The sequence below is a fragment of the Ochotona princeps genome, chromosome 18 (assembly GCF_030435755.1).
Source record: "Ochotona princeps isolate mOchPri1 chromosome 18, mOchPri1.hap1, whole genome shotgun sequence".
In the NCBI taxonomy this organism is placed as follows: domain Eukaryota; kingdom Metazoa; phylum Chordata; class Mammalia; order Lagomorpha; family Ochotonidae; genus Ochotona; species Ochotona princeps.
The window spans coordinates 597,708-617,816 of NC_080849.1; the positions used below are offsets into that span (position 1 = coordinate 597,708).

Here is a 20,109-nt window from a genome sequence, read left to right on the forward strand (position 1 = left end):
CCTTGATGCCTGTCTAATAACACTCACCCTCCACCTGTGCACCTTGATGCTTGTCTAATAACACTCACCCCCAACATGTGCACCTTGATGCCTGTCTAATAACACTCACCCTCCACCTGTGCACCTTGATGCTTGTCTAATAACACTCACCCTCCACCTGTGCACCTTGATGCTTGTCTAATAACACTCACCCCCCACCTGTGCACCTTGATGCCTGTCTAATAACACTCGCCCTCCACCTGTGCACCTTGATGCCTGTCTAATAACACTCACCCCCAACCTGTGCACCTTGATGCTTGTCTAATAACACTCACCCCCCACCTGCACACACCTTGATGCCTGTCTAATAACACTCGCCCTCCACCTGTGCACCTTGATGCCTGTCTAATAACACTCACCCTCCACCTGTGCACCTTGATGCTTGTCTAATAACACTCACCCCCCACCTGTGCACCTTGATGCTTGTCTAATAACACTCACCCCCCACCTGTGCACCTTGATGCCTGTCTAATAACACTCGCCCTCCACCTGTGCACCTTGATGCCTGTCTAATAACACTCGCCCTCCACCTGTGCACCTTGATGCCTGTCTAATAACACTCACCCTCCACCTGTGCACCTTGATGCTTGTCTAATAACACTCACCCCCAACCTGTGCACCTTGATGCTTGTCTAATAACACTCACCCTCCACCTGTGCACCTTGATGCTTGTCTAATAACACTTGCCCTCCACCTGTGCACCTTGATGCCTGTCTAATAACACTCGCCCTCCACCTGTGCACCTTGATGCGTCTAATAACACTCACCCTCCACCTGTGCACCTTGATGCTTGTCTAATAACACTCACCCTCCACCTGCACACACCTTGATGCCTGTCTAATAACACTCACCCTCCACCTGTGCACCTTGATGCCTGTCTAATAACACTCACCCCCCACCTGTGCACCTTGATGCCTGTCTAATAACACTCACCCTCCACCTGCACACACCTTGATGCCTGTCTAATAACACTCACCCTCCACCTGCACACACCTTGATGCCTGTCTAATAACACTCACCCTCCACCTGTGCACCTTGATGCTTGTCTAATAACACTCACCCTCCACCTGTGCACCTTGATGCCTGTCTAATAACACTCACCCTCCACCTGTGCACCTTGATGCCTGTCTAATAACACTCACCCTCCACCTGTGCACCTTGATGCTTGTCTAATAACACTCACCCTCCACCTGTGCACCTTGATGCTTGTCTAATAACACTCACCCCCCACCTGCACACACCTTGATGCCTGTCTAATAACACTCGCCCTCCACCTGTGCACCTTGATGCCTGTCTAATAACACTCGCCCTCCACCTGTGCACCTTGATGCCTGTCTAATAACACTCACCCTCCACCTGTGCACCTTGATGCTTGTCTAATAACACTCACCCTCCACCTGTGCACCTTGATGCTTGTCTAATAACACTCGCCCTCCACCTGTGCACCTTGATGCCTGTCTAATAACACTCGCCCTCCACCTGTGCACCTTGATGCTTGTCTAATAACACTCACCCCCCACCTGTGCACCTTGATGCCTGTCTAATAACACTCACCCTCCACCTGTGCACCTTGATGCTTGTCTAATAACACTCACCCTCCACCTGTGCACCTTGATGCCTGTCTAATAACACTCACCCTCCACCTGTGCACCTTGATGCCTGTCTAATAACACTCACCCTCCACCTGTGCACCTTGATGCTTGTCTAATAACACTCACCCTCCACCTGTGCACCTTGATGCTTGTCTAATAACACTCGCCCTCCACCTGTGCACCTTGATGCCTGTCTAATAACACTCACCCTCCACCTGTGCACCTTGATGCCTGTCTAATAACACTCACCCTCCACCTGTGCACCTTGATGCTTGTCTAATAACACTCACCCTCCACCTGTGCACCTTGATGCCTGTCTAATAACACTCACCCTCCACCTGTGCACCTTGATGCCTGTCTAATAACACTCACCCTCCACCTGTGCACCTTGATGCCTGTCTAATAACACTCACCCTCCACCTGTGCACCTTGATGCCTGTCTAATAACACTCACCCTCCACCTGTGCACCTTGATGCCTGTCTAATAACACTCACCCTCCACCTGTGCACCTTGATGCTTGTCTAATAACACTCACCCTCCACCTGTGCACCTTGATGCCTGTCTAATAACACTCACCCTCCACCTGTGCACCTTGATGCCTGTCTAATAACACTCACCCTCCACCTGTGCACCTTGATGCTTGTCTAATAACACTCACCCTCCACCTGTGCACCTTGATGCTTGTCTAATAACACTCACCCTCCACCTGTGCACCTTGATGCCTGTCTAATAACACTCACCCTCCACCTGTGCACCTTGATGCTTGTCTAATAACACTCACCCTCCACCTGTGCACCTTGATGCCTGTCTAATAACACTCACCCTCCACCTGCACACACCTTGATGCCTGTCTAATAACACTCACCCTCCACCTGTGCACCTTGATGCCTGTCTAATAACACTCACCCTCCACCTGTGCACCTTGATGCCTGTCTAATAACACTCGCCCTCCACCTGTGCACCTTGATGCCTGTCTAATAACACTCACCCTCCACCTGCACACACCTTGATGCCTGTCTAATAACACTCACCCTCCACCTGCACACACCTTGATGCCTGTCTAATAACACTCACCCTCCACCTGTGCACCTTGATGCTTGTCTAATAACACTCGCCCTCCACCTGCACGCACCTTGATGCTTGTCTAATAACACTCGCCCTCCACCTGTGCACCTTGATGCTTGTCTAATAACACTCACCCCCCACCTGTGCACCTTGATGCTTGTCTAATAACACTCGCCCTCCACCTGTGCACCTTGATGCTTGTCTAATAACACTCACCCTCCACCTGTGCACCTTGATGCTTGTCTAATAACACTCACCCTCCACCTGTGCACCTTGATGCCTGTCTAATAACACTCACCCTCCACCTGCACACACCTTGATGCCTGTCTAATAACACTCACCCTCCACCTGTGCACCTTGATGCTTGTCTAATAACACTCACCCCCCACCTGTGCACCTTGATGCTTGTCTAATAACACTCACCCTCCACCTGTGCACCTTGATGCTTGTCTAATAACACTCACCCTCCACCTGTGCACCTGTCAGGGCTTGTGACATTTCACATGTTCCAGAGAGATTCTGGTCAGATTCTCACAGTTCACAAATGCTTTCTTCTCATATGCAGTGTGCTCTTCCACCATATTTACATGGTTATACAGTCTCAATTTCAACAAGATGTAAATGTAATTTGTTAAATTTGTTTAATGTGATATTCTGTGTCAAGTCTAAGAAGCATTTTCCACCCCAAGATTCAAAATCCCTCCAACCCATCATCAGATGACAGTGCCTTGAGTATCCCAGGTGAGCTAAGCTGATACTTCCAGCAGAGTTTTGAAATACTTCCCTTACACACGTGCACGTGTGTCCACGTCCTTTACAGTAACAGCCTCCTCCTGCTCATTTATGGCACTGGCTCCCAGGCACACAGACTTCCAGCCGGAGACATCGCTGCAGGTGGCCCCTCGACATCCCTGCTCGTTCCTCCCTCAAGTTGCCCAGGACTCCCCAGAAAGCTGCACTTAGTAGGGAGTGTGGTACTGAGAACTCCCCAGTGCTGCACCAGGCAGCCTCGTCACCCTATGTTTCCTCAGGGAAGAATACCGCGAGTTTCTTTCAGCTTCTCCTTGGTGCTCAACATGAATTTCTTCACAGCTCGTGTAACTAACAGAGCCCTGCTGATAACACGGGACATTCTGACACTGCAGTGACCGTGCGCCTTCCCAGGGGTAACGTGCAAGGCTGTCTAACCAACCAGGAGCAGCAAGCTTCTCTGTGCTGGTTAAGGCTTTGGAGCTCACACAATGTCTTCTGTGTGCTACACAAACACCCTTCTCAGCTGACAGGCCACTCCCAAGTGGCCAGCGGAGGGCAGACTCAGCCTCTGTGAACCCTTCTTGCTCCCCTGCGCAGGCCCCGGACTTCAGGGTGCAAGTCCTGTTCCAGCAGGGCACAGCCTGCAGAGCCGCCTGACACAGTCATGTCCAAAGAAAGGACACAGTACCAGGTGTACACCTACTGCCTAAGAGTCAGTGTGTCCACACCCCTTATCACACAGTGTTTCCACATTCTTTATTACAGTGTGTGCACGTTATCAAACAGCCAGTGTCCACGCCCCTTATCACACAGTGTATCCACATTACTTAATACAGTGTGTGCACGTTATCAAACAGCCAGTGTCCACGCCCCTTATCACACAGTGTATCCACATTCTTTATTAGTGTGTGCACGTTATCAAACAGCCAGTGTCCACGCCCCTTATCACACAGTGTATCCACATTACTTAATATAGTGTGTGCACGTTATCAAACAGCCAGTGTCCACGCCCCTATCAGTGTGTGCACGCTCCTTATTACAGTGTGTGCACGTTATCAAACAGCCAGTGTCCACGCCCCTTATCACAGTGTATCCACATTCCTTATTACAGTGTGTGCACGTTATCAAACAGCCAGTGTCCACGCCCCTATCAGTGTGTGCACGCTCATTAGTGTGCACGTCCCTTATTACAGTCAGTGTCCACACCCCATATTACACTCAGTATGTGCACGCCCTTATTACAGTCAGCCAGTGTGTCCACACCCCATATTACACTGTGTGTGCACGCCCCTTATTACAGTTCGTGTGCACGCCCCTTATTACACTCAGTGTATCCACGCCCCTTATTACACTCAGTCAGTAGGTGCACGCCCCTTATTACAGTCAGTCAGTGTGTGCACGGGCCTTATCGCAGTGTTGGGTTCTGTGCCTTCACTCCTGACCTGAGCTTCCTGTAATGCAGACCACAGAAATGGCATGGGTTGCTGACGGCTGGTTGAGGGCCACCCTGAGGCGACGGAAGGCATCAGCAGACAGCCAAAGGCCTTAAAAACCTTAAATTGCTAACAGTCCCTGGGAGACAGCAGCTCAGGAACTCTCCTTCCTGAGCCTGATCCTAGCCAGGCCCGGCATCTCTTCCAAGTAGGCACCATTTCATGGGGCTCTTCTGCGGAATGGCTCACAGCCATCCGCCAGCTACACACATCCTAACACATTATTCCAATCTCCAGCTGCCTCTTCGTTTCCACAAAGTCAAATACAGTTACCTTTTCCTTTATAGTTTGTCATCTCTGTGGCCTTTGTCATCTTCACGTCTCTGAAACTATTTTCTAAGAAAAGTCTCAATTTTGGGCATGGCACGGTAACCTAGTGGCTAAATCCTTGCCCTGCAAGCACCAGGATCATATACAGGCACTGGTTTGTGTGCCGATGACTCCATTTCCCCATCCATCCCCCTGCTTGTGGCCTGGGAAAGCAATGGAGGTCAGTCCAAAGGTTTGGAACCCTGCACCTATGTGGGAGACCCAGAAGAAGCTGCTGGCTCCTGGCTTCAGCTCTAGCCGCTGAAGCCACTTGGGGAGTGAACTAGCGCACAGATATCTTTTTCTGACTCTCCTTCTCTCTGTTAATCTGACTTTCCAGTAAAAATAAATAAATCTTACTTTTTAAAAAAGTTTCAGTTCTAGCCTTTTACATTAAGTTGAGACCCAGCAGCGCAATCAGGCCAGAAGGAAATGCACAGTGAGCCCATCAGGGAACAGATGGAGCCTTCTCGTCACCGCACGGACACAGTGCACAGTCAGTGGGGACCCAAAGCTTGGAGCCCAGCATCGCCAGCCTCTGTGCTGGGAGACTGAGTTTAGAGTCCAAAGAGGCACCCTGTCGTACCACCCACTCCACGCGGAAGCCCAGCCTCGAAGGACTCGGGCTCTGCAGGCTGGACCCAGACACTGAATTCAGGTTGATGCTTCCTGAAAAGATGATCCAACTGTCGGCACCTCTTGTAAGAGTCACACCCACGGCAAGTGTGCAATGCACGTTGTTAACCAGCAGGAGGCTGGAGAAGGACAGGGCTCGGGACTCGCGGCCCACAGACACGGATGACCATGTGAACAAGTTCCAAAACACACTTGCTTTTAGACAATTTTTGTAAAAAGCAAACATCCAAGACATCCTTGGAGTACACAGCAAAAGCCATTTTCTCTCCCAGAGGGAGAGATCCTACCTGGCTGATGTCTACCAGGTGGCTCAGGCCAAGTCTGTCCTGAATGCCTGGGTGTCACCAAGAGTTCAAATACCATGCAGGAGGCCTCCTGGGCACCTACCTTACACAGCCTTAAAGAATCAAAAGAGACAATCCACAAAAGTGTATGCAGGCAAGTGAACACATACCTAGAAGAGACGTGAACAGCGTGGATCCAGCGCAAGGCAGGCAGCACATGTCAGCACAGACCGTCTCAGGCAGACACACACACCATGGGCAGGGCGCTGACATGCCAATGACACATTGAGCAGAGCAGTCCACACGAGTCCACACAGCACTCACACATCAGCAGGGAGGGAGGAGGAGCACAGCTCGGTTTGGTCTCTCCCAGGCACACACACATGGCTGGAGGATGCCCGTATGCCACAGGAAGCCTACAGGCTCCCAGCAGACACATCAGACACGCGTGCAGTGTGCACGGGGGGGTCAGAGGGAACGACACACCAGGCCGCCAGCAGTGTGACTACCCCTCCCTCTTTCCCGGGCTGGTTCTCATTTTCCTCCCACACTAACTCTAATTCACTCTTTGCTCCCTAATCTCTTCTATTTCCATTTACCTTTCCTTTTTTAAACGGAAACTCTAAGAATTACATGTGACAACTATGTACAGCACCACCATGTTTAAATGAAATTCTGAAAACTGGACCATTATAGCTGGTTCTGAGCAATCCTGACACTGTATCATCAGCAGTGAGCACACCCTACTGCCCATAACGCACATTTGACCTGCGTACACTGAGTACATTTAAGCCACACAGACAGAATACACAAAAACGTAGTTTGTTCTTCATGTCTATCAAATCTTACTAAGGATATTAGGACTTAAAATACCTCTCTCAACTTCCTTCAGATTCAAGACACTTGCAATCAGGCTAACTATGAGTAAGTGGTATTTAAAATGCACCAACCTTTTCCACTATGATGAGGTCTCCAACTTGAATGTCTGAACTCTGCACTTGGACTTTACCTTAAAAAGAAGAAGAATCAACTCAAGCAAGGAACCGCACACCAGATTTCAGCTTTCAATAGGCAAATTATAATTTTCAAAATAACTAGGAGAAAACTCATCCAGCTCCCTGCTTGTGGCCTGGGAAACCAGTCGAGGACGGCCCAATGCATTGGGACCCTGCACCCGCGTGGGAGACCCGGAAGAGGTTCCTGGTTCCCGGCTTCGGATCGGTGCGCAACGGCCCGTTGCGGCTCACTTGGGGAGTGAATCATCGGACGGAAGATCTTCCTCTCTGTCTCTCCTCCTCTCTGTATATCTGACTTTGTAATAAAATGAATAAATCTTTAAAAAAAAAAAAAGAATAACTAGGGGAAAACAAATCAGAATGTATCTATAGTTACAGTTATAATTTTAATCAGAGACACTTACTAATAATCAATTTCTTTAACAAACTGCCAAATATAACTTACTAAACCTCGCTGTAAGCATCTGAGAAGGAACGTCTTTTGGAAGTTAGATGAGAGCCCCCATCTGGGAGCTTTTCCCATTATTTTTTCACAATCCCAGTTCTCAGAAAAATCAGCAATAATCAGAAATAACAAGTTCAAGAATTTGATGACTGAACCTGAGTAACTTGAATACTGATGAATGGCTCTGACTGACACATAACTCACAGCAAACAACAATTAAGAAAACTAAAATTGGGCCCGGCTTGGTGGCTTAGTGGCTACAGTCCTCGCCTTCAACGCACCAGGATCCCATATGGGCACCGGTTCTAATCCCAGCAGCCCCACTTCCCATCCAGCTCCCTGCTTGTGGCCTGGGAAACTAGTAGAGGACATCCCAAAGCCTTGGGACCCTGTATCCACGTGGGAGAACTGGAGGTGGTTCCTGGCTCCTGGCTCCAGATCGGCGCGCACCGGCCGTTGCGGTCACTTGGGGAATGAAGCATTGGACGGAAGATCTTCCTCTCTGTCTCTCCTCCTCTTCGTATATCTGACTTTGTAATAAAAATAGATAAATCTTAAAAAAAAAAAAAAAGAAAATTAAAACCAAAATCACACTCCACAGAGCAGGATCGGCAAGCAGCTTTTCTAGCAGTAATTCTTCAACTATTATAGCGAGAAAATTCTTCAACTGTCTACATATTGCCTAACATAGAACACTTCTCTGTGAAGGCTACGGAGCACACTGTGCGGCATGTGGGGCAAGTCCCAGAATGCACAGGTCCATTCCGCCTCATTTCTGACTGCTCTCGGACCTGGGGCAGGTCACCAGCTGTGGCACTGTCGCTCAGACGCTAACGGAGAGCCCACCTGCTGCTGCCCGGCACGATGCACATCTCCAGGCGTGCATCTCAAAGCACCTCTCAGTGCTGAGGTTCAGTGCTAGCATCTTGCTCCTGGACTTTGATAAATCATGTTTTTTCTCCCAGGGTACCCCAATTATGCAAGCCCATGGGCCTGGAGCCACTTTTATTCCCAAAATGAAACAGCATTTTTATGAGAGCCAGGTTTGGACAAAACATTATCGTGGGTTTATGGTCCTAACCAGACATCTACACAGAGCCAAAGCTGCTCCTCTGGCTCCCTGCTCAGCCAGACAGCAGGCGCAGGTGCCGCCGAAAGCCTGCACCCAAGTGCCAGCACATGGGGCTGGTGCGAGTCTCTGCCAGGCACTTCGCTCTCCAGCACCTCTTTCCTTTCTGCTGATTTCTTTATTTTTATTTTCTTTTTTTGCAGATTTATTTATTTTTATTGGAAAGGCAGATTTAGAATGAAGGCGAGATGGAAAGATAGCCCATCTGCTGCTTCACTCCCCAATGGCAGCAGTGGCTGGAGCTGAGCCGATCCGAAGCCAGGAGCCAGGAGCTTCTTGCAGGTCTCCCACAAGGGTGCAGGGTCCCAAGGTTTTGTGCTGTCCTCCACTGCTTCCCCAACTCACATGCAGGGAACCAGATGGGAAGGGTGGCAGCTGGGACATGAACTGGCATCCACATGGGATCACCGCACCTGGAGATTTGGGTCCGCTAGCTGAGTCGGCACACTGCCACTTTGCTTTCTTTCGGTTCATGCTGTTAGAGAGAAAGGAGTAACACCTGCTGTCCTAAGATGCACTGTGGTAGGAGACACCTGAAGGCACTTAACAGAGCTCACGAAAAACGTGCGTTGTTAAAAATCATGCATGGATTTCACACTTTTCTGTGTCTAAGTGAACTTAAATTTTTGTTTATTTTTTGAAATGCACAGGCACACCAAGATGCATCACTTGACTCTCCAAGTGTTAGCGACAAGCAGGCCCGGGCCAGCTGACAGCCTGAGCCGGAACAGGGTGGCACCAGTGTCTGCACAGCACCAGCTGCCTTGCAGGGCACACAGCAGCAAGCCCAATCAGCCATGCAGCTGGCTTCTTACACACTACACCAAATCCACCCCAAGTTCACCTTAAGTTCCAGTTTTCCATGAATTTCTGAAGTGCTCTCATATACTGATTGCTAATTCCATTTTTGTGAAACTTACTTTCGATTAAGAAAAAAGGTTTATGGTTAAAATACAGCACCGGAAGTTCTCAAAGTTTTCCTAAGATTACACTATAAACAATTCATTCCAAGACTAAATATAGGATGATCACAAAGCAGTGAGACCACAGGCCCACACGTCTGATCAGGGCACACACACACACACTTGCCCTGTTCCACAGCCCCAGAGTTCTTCAACAGTTCTAACACTGTATGCTGGGAAGTGCTGGTCCTGCTTCGGGCTCACTGTCCCAGTGGGGAGAGAAGGGCAGGGAGACTGTGTTCACCAAAACTCTCTTCCACACGGGGAAGGCTCCACACGGGGACCTTGACTCCCCGCAACCCACAGGAGAGAGCAGATGGGTTCTGCCTTCTGGCCTCAGCCCCTACAGCCGCACAGCCGCACAGGGACAAGCCTGTGCACGGAAGGCTCCCTATCACTCTCTGCATCATTACATGCAGGTCTTCCCCACTGCCCTGCACCGTCTTGCAGGCATTACTCCCCGCCCACAGGTCCCACCTGCAGGACACCGTGGCCCTTCTGACCTTGACTGCATGTGAGAGCAGTCTCCAGCAGCTTTCAAGCTGTAAATATTCAAATAACCACATCTATCTTCTAAATTTCAGACTCTATGATAAGTTCAAAGCAAAACTGATAATTACTTTCATGGCCATTCGTTCTCTAAGAAACACCTAAAATTAATCCATGGTACAACAGCACAAGGACTGCGCCACAACCCTGGAGCTCCTAAAGTTACCTTGGCAATGACACGACGGCCTACAGAGCATGCCCACAGACACAGGATCGTGACTGACATTACCACAAGGCACCAGGAGCTGGCAGGAGGAAATGAGTAGCCACATGTGAGAAACAGGTGACAGTGGACACGGGGCACCACTGGACGGGCTGTCAAGCCCTGGGTTCCGGGTGGGACAAAGAATAACTGTGGGCTCCCCCAGGGGTGGGCCACGAACTCCCATTCCCAGGATAGACTGCAGCTGCAGCATCCAGCCCAGTGCAGAGCTAACCAGAGACTGCATGACGCAAACCCCGTGAGAAGACAAGCCCTCAGGTGAGCGTGAGGATGAGAAAGACAAGGACAACTGCCCTCTCCCTGGCCCTCACCCAGTGCCCACATTCAGGACCCAGGCAGAGCATCAGGCAGGCCACAGGGTCACCTGTGCGGCCAGGGCAGAGCCTTGCCTCTCAACAGCAGTACACCGGAGGCCTCACTCCAGCGTGGTGTGCAGGACGTAACGTCAGGGTGTCTGCCTGAGACACAGTCACCTGCACAGAAACCTGTGAAGTCCATGAAGAAGCTGTAACTTAAGTTCCTGGAAGGGCCTGCACTGTGATGTGGCAGTAACTCCTCCACCTGCAATGCCAGGGCAATGCCAGCAATGCACTGGAGCGAGTCTCTCTCAATGTGCCTGGGAGAGCGGACGGTGGCCTTTCGCTTGGGCTCCTGCACCCAATGGGAGACCAGCCTCACGCCAGCAGCTGTGGCCCTTGGGAGCTGACATGGCAGACGGAAGAGCTCTCTCCCTCTTTATCTCTAGAAAGCTCTTTCAGATGAATAAATAAATAATATTGTTTTTAAGTTCATGGAAAAATGGAGTTAAAATGTAAGCTTGTTTCAGTGTAAAGTTTTGAACTCCGTGGAGTTTTTCACAGTATGCATTTTCCATGGACTTTGTGCAGACCTGGTTATGCATAAATTTCAGAATTTTTTGTACCCAAAATAAACTTACCATTTTCTGCAGGTTTTTAAATATATCTTCACAATCAAAATGAATAGCTAGAGATGAATACGAAAGATTTAATATAACCGAACAATCTCGAAAAGCAAAATCAAGTTGAAGAACTTGGCAACTAGGAAAGTTCCAGCCAAGAAGACAGTGTGGCCTTGGAGGCCAAGTGACAGAAGCACAGGCCAGACTCATCAGCTCTACCGACCAGACCCCCACAGCACAGCGTGGAAATAACAGACTTAGATCACGCACAGAGGCATCGAGCCACGGGCTGACAAGCCATGGGGACTTGTGCCCAGAGGCTGAGGTATGCAGCACACACTGTGGTCATTCGGTGAAGGGCAGGACGTGAGGCCACCACAGGGACTGGCAGAGTGCCAAGAGCACCCAACTTCCACCTGTGGGACTGACCCAATACGGCTAAAAACCCAGGCAGATGTGGTGGTGCTGGGCCGTCAGCTCCCAGGCCATGCTGGTTTGAGTTGTGGCTACTCTGCTTCCAATCCAGCCTGAGGCTAGCAGGAGGCGGCAGCAGCAATACCTAATTCCCTGGGTTCCTGTCCCCCATGTAAGGGGACCCAGACACAGTGCTGGGATCCTGGCTTCGCTCAGGCCCAGCCCTGGCTATTGAATCCATTTGGGGAGCAAACCAGGTTGATTAAGCACAGGCACACGATGCTCCCAACACACCATGGGTGGAGACTTTCCCAGGAGGGGCTCTGCTCGCCAGCACTGCAGGCCAGAGGAAGCTGGGCTCAGGTGATGGGAGCATCCCCCAATGCACCGCATGGTATGAGTACTACACCCTTGCAAATAAAAACAGAATTCTTAAGGAAAAACATTTTCCCTCTCTAGTAACTAACATCACAACAAAAAAAATCCCTTCACAACTCAATTTCTGCATTAGCTGCTGATCCACCACATGTGGAAATTGTAATAATTACAATAATCTCAACCTATTAAAAAACAAAAAAACCTGGCGTACATTACACACGAAGCAGCTGTGCTACTCCTGGCATCACGTAAGCGACTCCGAGCCAGGGGTCTCTCCCAGCTCCCACATACAAACCTCCAGGGCTCAGATGGCTGGGGAGCAAATGAACAACTATGGTCTACCCGTCCCGTGGAATGTCATTCAGACAAAAAAGCAAACCAAAAATAAGGTAACAAGCACTGAAATGTAACAAGAATGAATCCAAAACCCAAAACACGAGAGGATTGTACATCGTGTGGGCCAGAACAGGCACCTCCGGGGACAGAGCAGCTCAACGGCTGCAGCGACACAGGGCAAAGGCAGGGAGGTGAGGGCAGGCTCAGGGTACACACATGCACTCTGTAACCTTATAAAAAATTAAAGAGTGATTTATCTTCATGGGAAAGTCAGAGTCACAGGGAGGATTCTCCATCCACTGGTTCACTCCCCAAGAGGCCTCAACAGCTGGACCTGAGCTGATCTGAAGCCAGGAGCCAAGAGCTTGTTCCAGGTCTCCCACACAGGTGCAGGGTCCCAACTTGGGGCCTTTCCCCACTGCTTTTCTAGGACACAAGCAGGGTGCTGGAAGGGAAGTGGAGCAGCCGGTACATACACTGGTGCCCATATGGGATCCCAGCACATACAAAGTGAGGATTTAGCCACTGAGCCATCACAATGGGTCCCCAAAATTTCAATGTAGCCTACAGCTGAAGCGGGTGAAGTATGCGGTGGGTGTGTGGAACCCCCGAACCACATAGGAGTGCCTGGATTGGAGTCCCGGCTCTGCTCCTGAATCCAAGCTCTTGATAATCCACACTGTCAGTACGCAGGCTTCAGCCTGGCCCACCCTCAGCTGCTGCAGGCATCTAAGGAGAGAACCAGGTGACAACTAACTGGCCGAACCTCCTTTCACCACGCATACACAGGTAAGTAACTATCACTTAGCCTCTCTTTGGGTTCAGATTTTTTTTTTTTTAAGATTTATTTTTATTGGAAGGCAGATAAACAGAGAGGAAGAGAGACAGCGGAAGAGCTTTCGTTTGTCTGAGGATTCACTCCCCAAACAGCTACAACAGCTGGAGCTGAGCCAATCCGAAGCCAGGAACCAGGAGCTCTTCCGGGTCTCCCATGCAGGTGCAGAGACTCAAAGCTCATGGCCATCCTTGACTGCTTTCCCAGGTATGGGAAGTGGAGCTGCCAGGATTAGAACCGGCATCCATATGGGATCCCGGCGCGTTCAAAGCGAGGACTTTAACCGCTATGCTAGTGCGCCAGGTCCTCTTTGGCTTCAATTTTGGAAAAACAGAAAGTTACATAGAATGAAGTTCCGCCCAAAATAAGTTTTATTGAGAGCACTCCTGGGTGAAGATCATGGTCCGGAAGAGACAGTGGGCCAGAGAAGTCATGCCTGAGGATCATGGGGTGTCGTTTTTATAGGGAGGCTAAAAGGGGAAACAAAGGAGAGGTCTGAGAGCCAAAATAATGCCTCTTACACAGCAAGGCAGAGTCAAAGGTTGCGCCTGGTACGGTAAGGTAGAGTGCTATTGGTCCAACCTGGTCTTGGTGTGCCCTGCGTCCCCAGCCAGTTAGTGGGTGTAGGCAGGGGCTTCTCTGAACATGACAAGGTTCAGGCTCCTCCTCCCCTTGGATGGCCCCTCACCCACCCGGCTGGGCCTTAATCTCTCAAACTTCAAAATGAAGAGTAGAATGGAACTGTTTCTTAGTTACTAAACATGCAATGAAGTAGGAATGCATGAGAATAATCACTCAACTTGCATGGATATAATGTTACAATTTGTAAGCTTAAAACTGCAATGATGGAGAAGAGAATTACAAGTCAAGAGGAATGAAGGAAAGAATAATGCAGCCAAGACTCAGCGACAGACCTTTGCAAAATGAAAGCGAAAGAAAACCCTCGGGCAGCAGTGAGCTGTGCGACATCTCGACATCTCGACATCTCGGGCAGCCCACAACTGCTACAGCTGGGATCCCTGGAACTGGGGAGGGAGGAAAGGGTTTGAAGAAAGAAGCTAAACTGTTTCCATGTGCAAAGGAAATTAGAACCCACAGTTTTAACAGCAAAATGGACCATATTAGAAACATGAAAAAAAAATTATACTGAGCACATTATAACCAAATTGTTCAAAACAATCAACAAAATCAGAAGACATCAAGAAGGCAGTGAAACTCAGAGAGCAGCCAGTATTACTGAGGGAACCTTCAAAAGCAAGTCACACGGGGAGAGCTCTGCCCTGCTCCTGGCTCCCGGGACTTGCTCCCGGGTGTTGTGTGCTGCCAGTTCTTCCCCGACTGACCCCGCGGTCCAACATACGCCCAGCTGAGATCCTGGAAGGCTTGTTGTGGAAACTTACACATGATTCTAAAGTTCCCTGAAGAACCCCTGCCCATGTCAGAGCAACCTGGTGGGAGGGCAGGTACCATGTGACTCCCAGAACTGCTGTCCACCATGAAGTGGACAGGCGGAGCAGCTGCAGGGAAAGCAGAGGCCCGACAGGAAGTGCCCACCCAGGAAACTCAAGGAAGGTCACCCCAGGACCACACATGTCAAATCCAACAATGAAGGGCAATGACATGAAGGCTTCAAGATATGCAGAAAAACTATTTCACAAAAACCAGCATAACCTCATGGCAAGAAAACACCAACGAGCAGGTACAGAAGGAGTGCGTCTGAACACAACAAAACCAGCACACTGGGCAGAAAACTTGTCCCGTCTGGAACCAGACAAGCAAGTGCACTCGCACCATTCCTATTGAATACACTCCCACAAGTCCATGCCAGAACAATCACGTGGGAAAAACAAAAAACTGACACCAAATCGCAAAAGTCCTACTTGTGGAGAACATAATCCAGTATGTGGAAACCTCTAGATTCCACTGAGAAACTCTGGGACCCACAAACAACTTAGAGAAAATGCAGACAACAAAATCTGCTTATAAAAATCTACGGATGTCTAGGCACTAATAACACATAAGCAGAAGAAAATCAAGAAAATAGGCCCATTTATAACAGCTGCAGCTGGGAACTGCTCTGACAGGAAATGAGAGTAACGTTGTACAGACAACAGTGCAGCCTCAGGATGGTATCACAGGAGGTGGAGACTGGTGAGCCAGGAGCTGGGGTTATGGAAAACACGGTGGAAGTCTAACATAAGAACCCAGACCTGGAACTCACTAGAGGGAGTGGCACAAGTGACTGCAAACAAACAGCCGAGTACCAACTACAACAAGCAACACACCTACCCAATGGCAAACAGGCGGCTGTGACGATGACCAACACTGGCAAACGCTGCTTGCACCCTTGTCTTAAACCCTGTGACTCTGAGTGCTGTGAAGACGCCTTGTGCAGCTACTCACATCCTCTGCATTTTCTCCAGAACGCCCCACCCACCCATCAGCCGTCTGTTTAGCGCCAGCCCAACTGGAGGGACCTGGAGCAGCAGCTCACGGTGACCAGGGCCCGCCCTCCCAGGAGCAGCATTGTCCATCTGCTCGCTGCTCATCTGGGTGTCTTCCTGGGAGACTGCCCTTGTTTAGCTGGGTTATCTTTTGCTTCTTGACATCTTCTGAGGACTGGACCCGTACAGATACATGATTTACACATTTAATCACACAAGTGTGCTTTCACTTTCTTCATGATGTGCCCAAATGTGTAAACTTGCCAGCTTTGTTTACTTAATTTCTCATTCAAATTCTACTGGACAAATTAGTTGACAAATTTTCCTTTTATCATTTCGAATGTAATTTAAAAATTTATTTTGAGTGGCAGAGAGACAGAGCCCCCATCAGCTGGTTTATTTCCCGGTGCCCACACTGGCCAAGCCTGGGACCATACTGGAGCTGGGATCCAGAAACTCACTCCCGGTCCCCCATGGTGGCAGTTCATCCACCTGACCTGTCACTCCATCTCCCAGCAGCTGCACCAGGTGGGAGCGGGGACTGAGGCTCTCCAAGATGCAGCACAGGCACCTCACCAATGGGCTCAAGAGATGCCTACCCCTGTTCCCCACCGCGTGGGTGTCACCACCACCCTTCAGACCTCTCACCGGGCAGTCAACACCTGACTGACGGTCGCTTCTCTAGCTGCTTTCCGGGAGCTGTCCTGAGCGTCTCCTTACCAGGGCCCACGCACTCTGCGTACTCCCGTCCTCTATCAGATGGCAGAGTCCCTGCCACTGCACCGAGCAGTCCTCCGCCACAGGACTTGCAGCATGTGTAGGACGGAAGTCCCCGGGGTTTCCACATGCTCCCCAGGCCTCTCCATTCTCTCTGCTGTGCCATGGGATCATCTCACTGACCTCCAGTTCGCTGAGTCTGTCTTTAGCCTGCTCCGGTCTGCCACTGAACCCTCCTACTCTTTCAGCTCTGCCATCTGACTTCTACATGTCTCCTAGCATGATGTACTGTTTGCACGTCATTCAAACCAGTACATTTCAGCTCCTTCACCATATCTAAGACACGTAACTAGTAAGCCCACCGTCCAGAACCCAGACGCTGTCTTCACGCGCTTCCTGGGCCGCTGCATGCCTCCTGAGTTTTGTGTATTTCTGTGGAAGTCAGACATTTCTCCCTCTGCTAGCTGGTTTTGTTGCTGGCTAAGTGATTTCTAAAACTGACTCTCTCACCTACAGTATCTGAAGCACCTCCTTCCCTGGATGTGTGAGGGCTGCAAGCAGGGGGCAGAGGGAGAGAGCGCCCTCTAACAGACACGGTCACCAGAACCCCAAGAGGGTGCCGAGCCGGAGACATGCACTTCCACACCACGGAGCGGTCCAGGCAGCCAGGGCACAGGCCACAACAGGGGTGCAGGGGTCACTGAGGGTGCAGCATGCAGAGAAGGGGCAAGGGGCAGGGATGCCCGCCAATGCAGTCTGGGTTGTTCTTAAAAAAATGTTAAAATTGCTTTAGAATTAGATGCTGCTGCTGGTGGCACTACTTTATGAAAAGACCAAATACCACTCAACTGCATCCGTCCAGGGGATGCATTTTATAAGATGTGAGACATAGACCAACAAATTCATAGTAATCATAATTTCGGAGAGGATTATTTCAAAGCAGCAACTCACTGCACGCACCCGTGCGCCCACAGGAGACATACAGCACGTTGTAGTTAAGTTGCCGGGGGCTGTGAGGAGAATGTGCTTGGTTGTCCCATCTCCAGCTCTGCAAAGTCAATGCACACACCGACCCTACTCCCCAACACACTGCTCCTCTCTCTGTGGGCTAGAAGTTCAAGTCAATAGCTCCTTATGTATACAAGGATGCTGGCACAGTGGCTTCAGCACATCCCCTATCAAGCTGTCTGGCTGGGCTCGTGGCTCTACACCCAATTTCAGTTCCTTGCAGAGCAGCAGTGAGGGCTCAGGACTGCATCACGGCCACCCACTTGGGAGACCTGGCTGCAGGCACACTCCTGGACTGGGTCTGCCCAAGTCCGATACTACAAGCATTTGGGGAATGAGCCAGCAAACAGGAAGGAGCTTGCTCCCTCTGCAGGAACCAAGGAAGGAAGGTGAGAGGAGGGGAACAGAGGGGAAATGAAAAGAGTGGAATGAGGAGAGGAGAAAAGAAAAAGGAACATGAATGAAGCAAGTGTTAAAGATTCTGAATGAAAACTAGATCCTCAGGTGCAGGGAGGAAGGGAAGGAGAGAGAGGAGGAGGAAGAGAGGGAGACAGGGAGGGAAGGAGAGAACGAGAGAAGTAATGAGGGAGGTAAGGAGGGAGGGCGGACGGGAGGGAGGTCTTCCATCTGCTGGTTCACTCCCCAAATGGCAGCAACGGCAGGGACTGGGCCACAGCCAAGCCAGGAACCAAGAATTTCTCCCAGGCCTCCCACACAGGCACAAGGGCCCAAGCACTTGGGCCATCATCTGCTGCTTCCCCAGGCATGTGAACAGGGAACCAAGCAGGAAGTAGAAGAGCCGTGACTAGATCCAGTGCCCACAGGGGATGCTGGTGCTGCAGGCAGTCGTTGGTCCCTTGAGGTAGCGAGAGGTATGCCAGGGCGCAGGTGTCTGACAACATGAGTGTGTTTGATATTATTTTCCACAAAAAATGCAGACTCAGTTGTGGTTCACAGGTGTCTAAGCAGAGTAGCAGAACATATTAAATGTTATCAGTATCTATCCATGTGCCATCATGTGCCTGCAAGTGTATGTAAATTTACATGTAGGGCCCGGCGGCGTGGCCTAGCGGCTAAAGTCCTCGCCTTGAAAGCCCCGGGATCCCATATGGGCGCCGGTTCTAATCCCAGCAGCTCCACTTCCCATCCAGCTCCCTGCTTGTGGCCTGGGAAAGCAGTCGAGGACGGCCCAAGGCTTTGGGACCCTGCACCCGCGTGGGAGACCCGCAAGAGGTTCCTGGTCCCGGCATTGGATTGGCGCGCACCGGCCCATTGCAGCTCACTTGGGGAGTGAAGCATTGGATGGAAGATCTTCCTCTCTGTCTCTCCTCCTCTCTGTATATCCGGCTTTCCAATAAGAATACAATCTTTAAAAAAAATAAAAAATAAAAATAAATAAATTTACATGTATGTGTGTAAGTACATCAACATAAACACACACATACCCAAGTAGCTAGAGAACAAATCATATGCGTTACGTAAGAAACTAGACGGGCATGCCACTGCACATTGTTTTCAATGACAAAATCCGTTAATTCCAAAATGATGACCACATCAAGCAAATGTTTCTAGGGTGAGAAGAGTCTTACTGGGCTGAATGCGCACCAGGATCCCATCTGGGCGCCGGTTCTAATCCCGGCAGCCCCACTACCCATCCAGCTCCCTGCTTGTGCCTGGGAAAGCAGTCAAGGACAGAGCAAAGCCTTGGGACCCTGCACCCACGTGGGAGACCCAGAGGAGGCTCCAGGCTCCTGGCTCCGGATTGGCTCAGCTCTAGTCATTGCAGCCATTTGGGGAGTGAATCCTCAGACAGACAGAAGATCTTCCTCTCTATCTCTCCTCCTCTCTGTATGTCTGTCTTTCCAATAAAAATAAATAAATCTTTCTTTTAAAAAGTCTTGCTAACCTCTTACTGTCAGCTTGCTGTACAGTTGTGAATTCACTTCCTTGTCTCGCTGAAAACGTCGAAATTCATCAATTGCTTCCCGCATGATGGTGACAGCCAAGACAAACCCCTATAAAACAAAAAAGGTATTTTAGAAAATTGAACTTTTTCACATTACTCTAAAACATGAAATGAAGAAAAATTAAAAGTGTTTCAAAAGAAACACTTAGTGAAAGATTTACAACTCTTAATTACCTAAGAAAACTTTCTAAGTTCACATCAAAATATGTACTTCAAGCTACATATCAATAGATACTTAGTAACCCAGAGAAAAAGGAAATTAGCAGTCTTCAATAAACCCATGAATTATATTTAGAACACTTAGGCATTCAAGTATCAAATTAACCATGACTGACATAAAAATATTATACTTAATTGCTGCGCTTCAATAGAATAAAACCACTTAGGAACACAGAGCAGCTCCCACGCCTGCTGCTGGACACCGACCCTCCCCCGCACACGCCGGGCAGGGCTCTGCAGCTCCCGCGCCTGCTGCTGGACACCGACCCTCCCCCGCACACGCCGGGCAGGGCTCTGCAGCTCCCGCGCCTGCTGCTGGACACCGACCCTCCCCCGCACACGCCGGGCAGGGCTCTGCAGCTCCCGCGCCTGCTGCT

At 50.0% G+C, this 20,109-nt stretch overlaps 1 protein-coding gene across 4 annotated transcripts in view; it reads right to left on the reverse strand.

The window, feature by feature from the left end:
- The window catches only part of ATP9B (ATPase phospholipid transporting 9B (putative)), a 198,368-nt gene that overhangs the window by 124,545 nt on the left and 53,714 nt on the right, over positions 1 to 20,109 (reverse strand). For all 4 annotated transcript variants that reach the window (XM_058677155.1, XM_058677157.1, XM_058677156.1 and 1 more), the window contains 2 exons: positions 19,454 to 19,562; positions 7,123 to 7,181 (listed from right to left, as the gene is read on the reverse strand). In XM_058677155.1, coding sequence (XP_058533138.1) covers positions 7,123 to 7,181; positions 19,454 to 19,562 — 168 coding nt within the window. The remainder of the gene's footprint in view (positions 1 to 7,122; positions 7,182 to 19,453; positions 19,563 to 20,109) is intronic.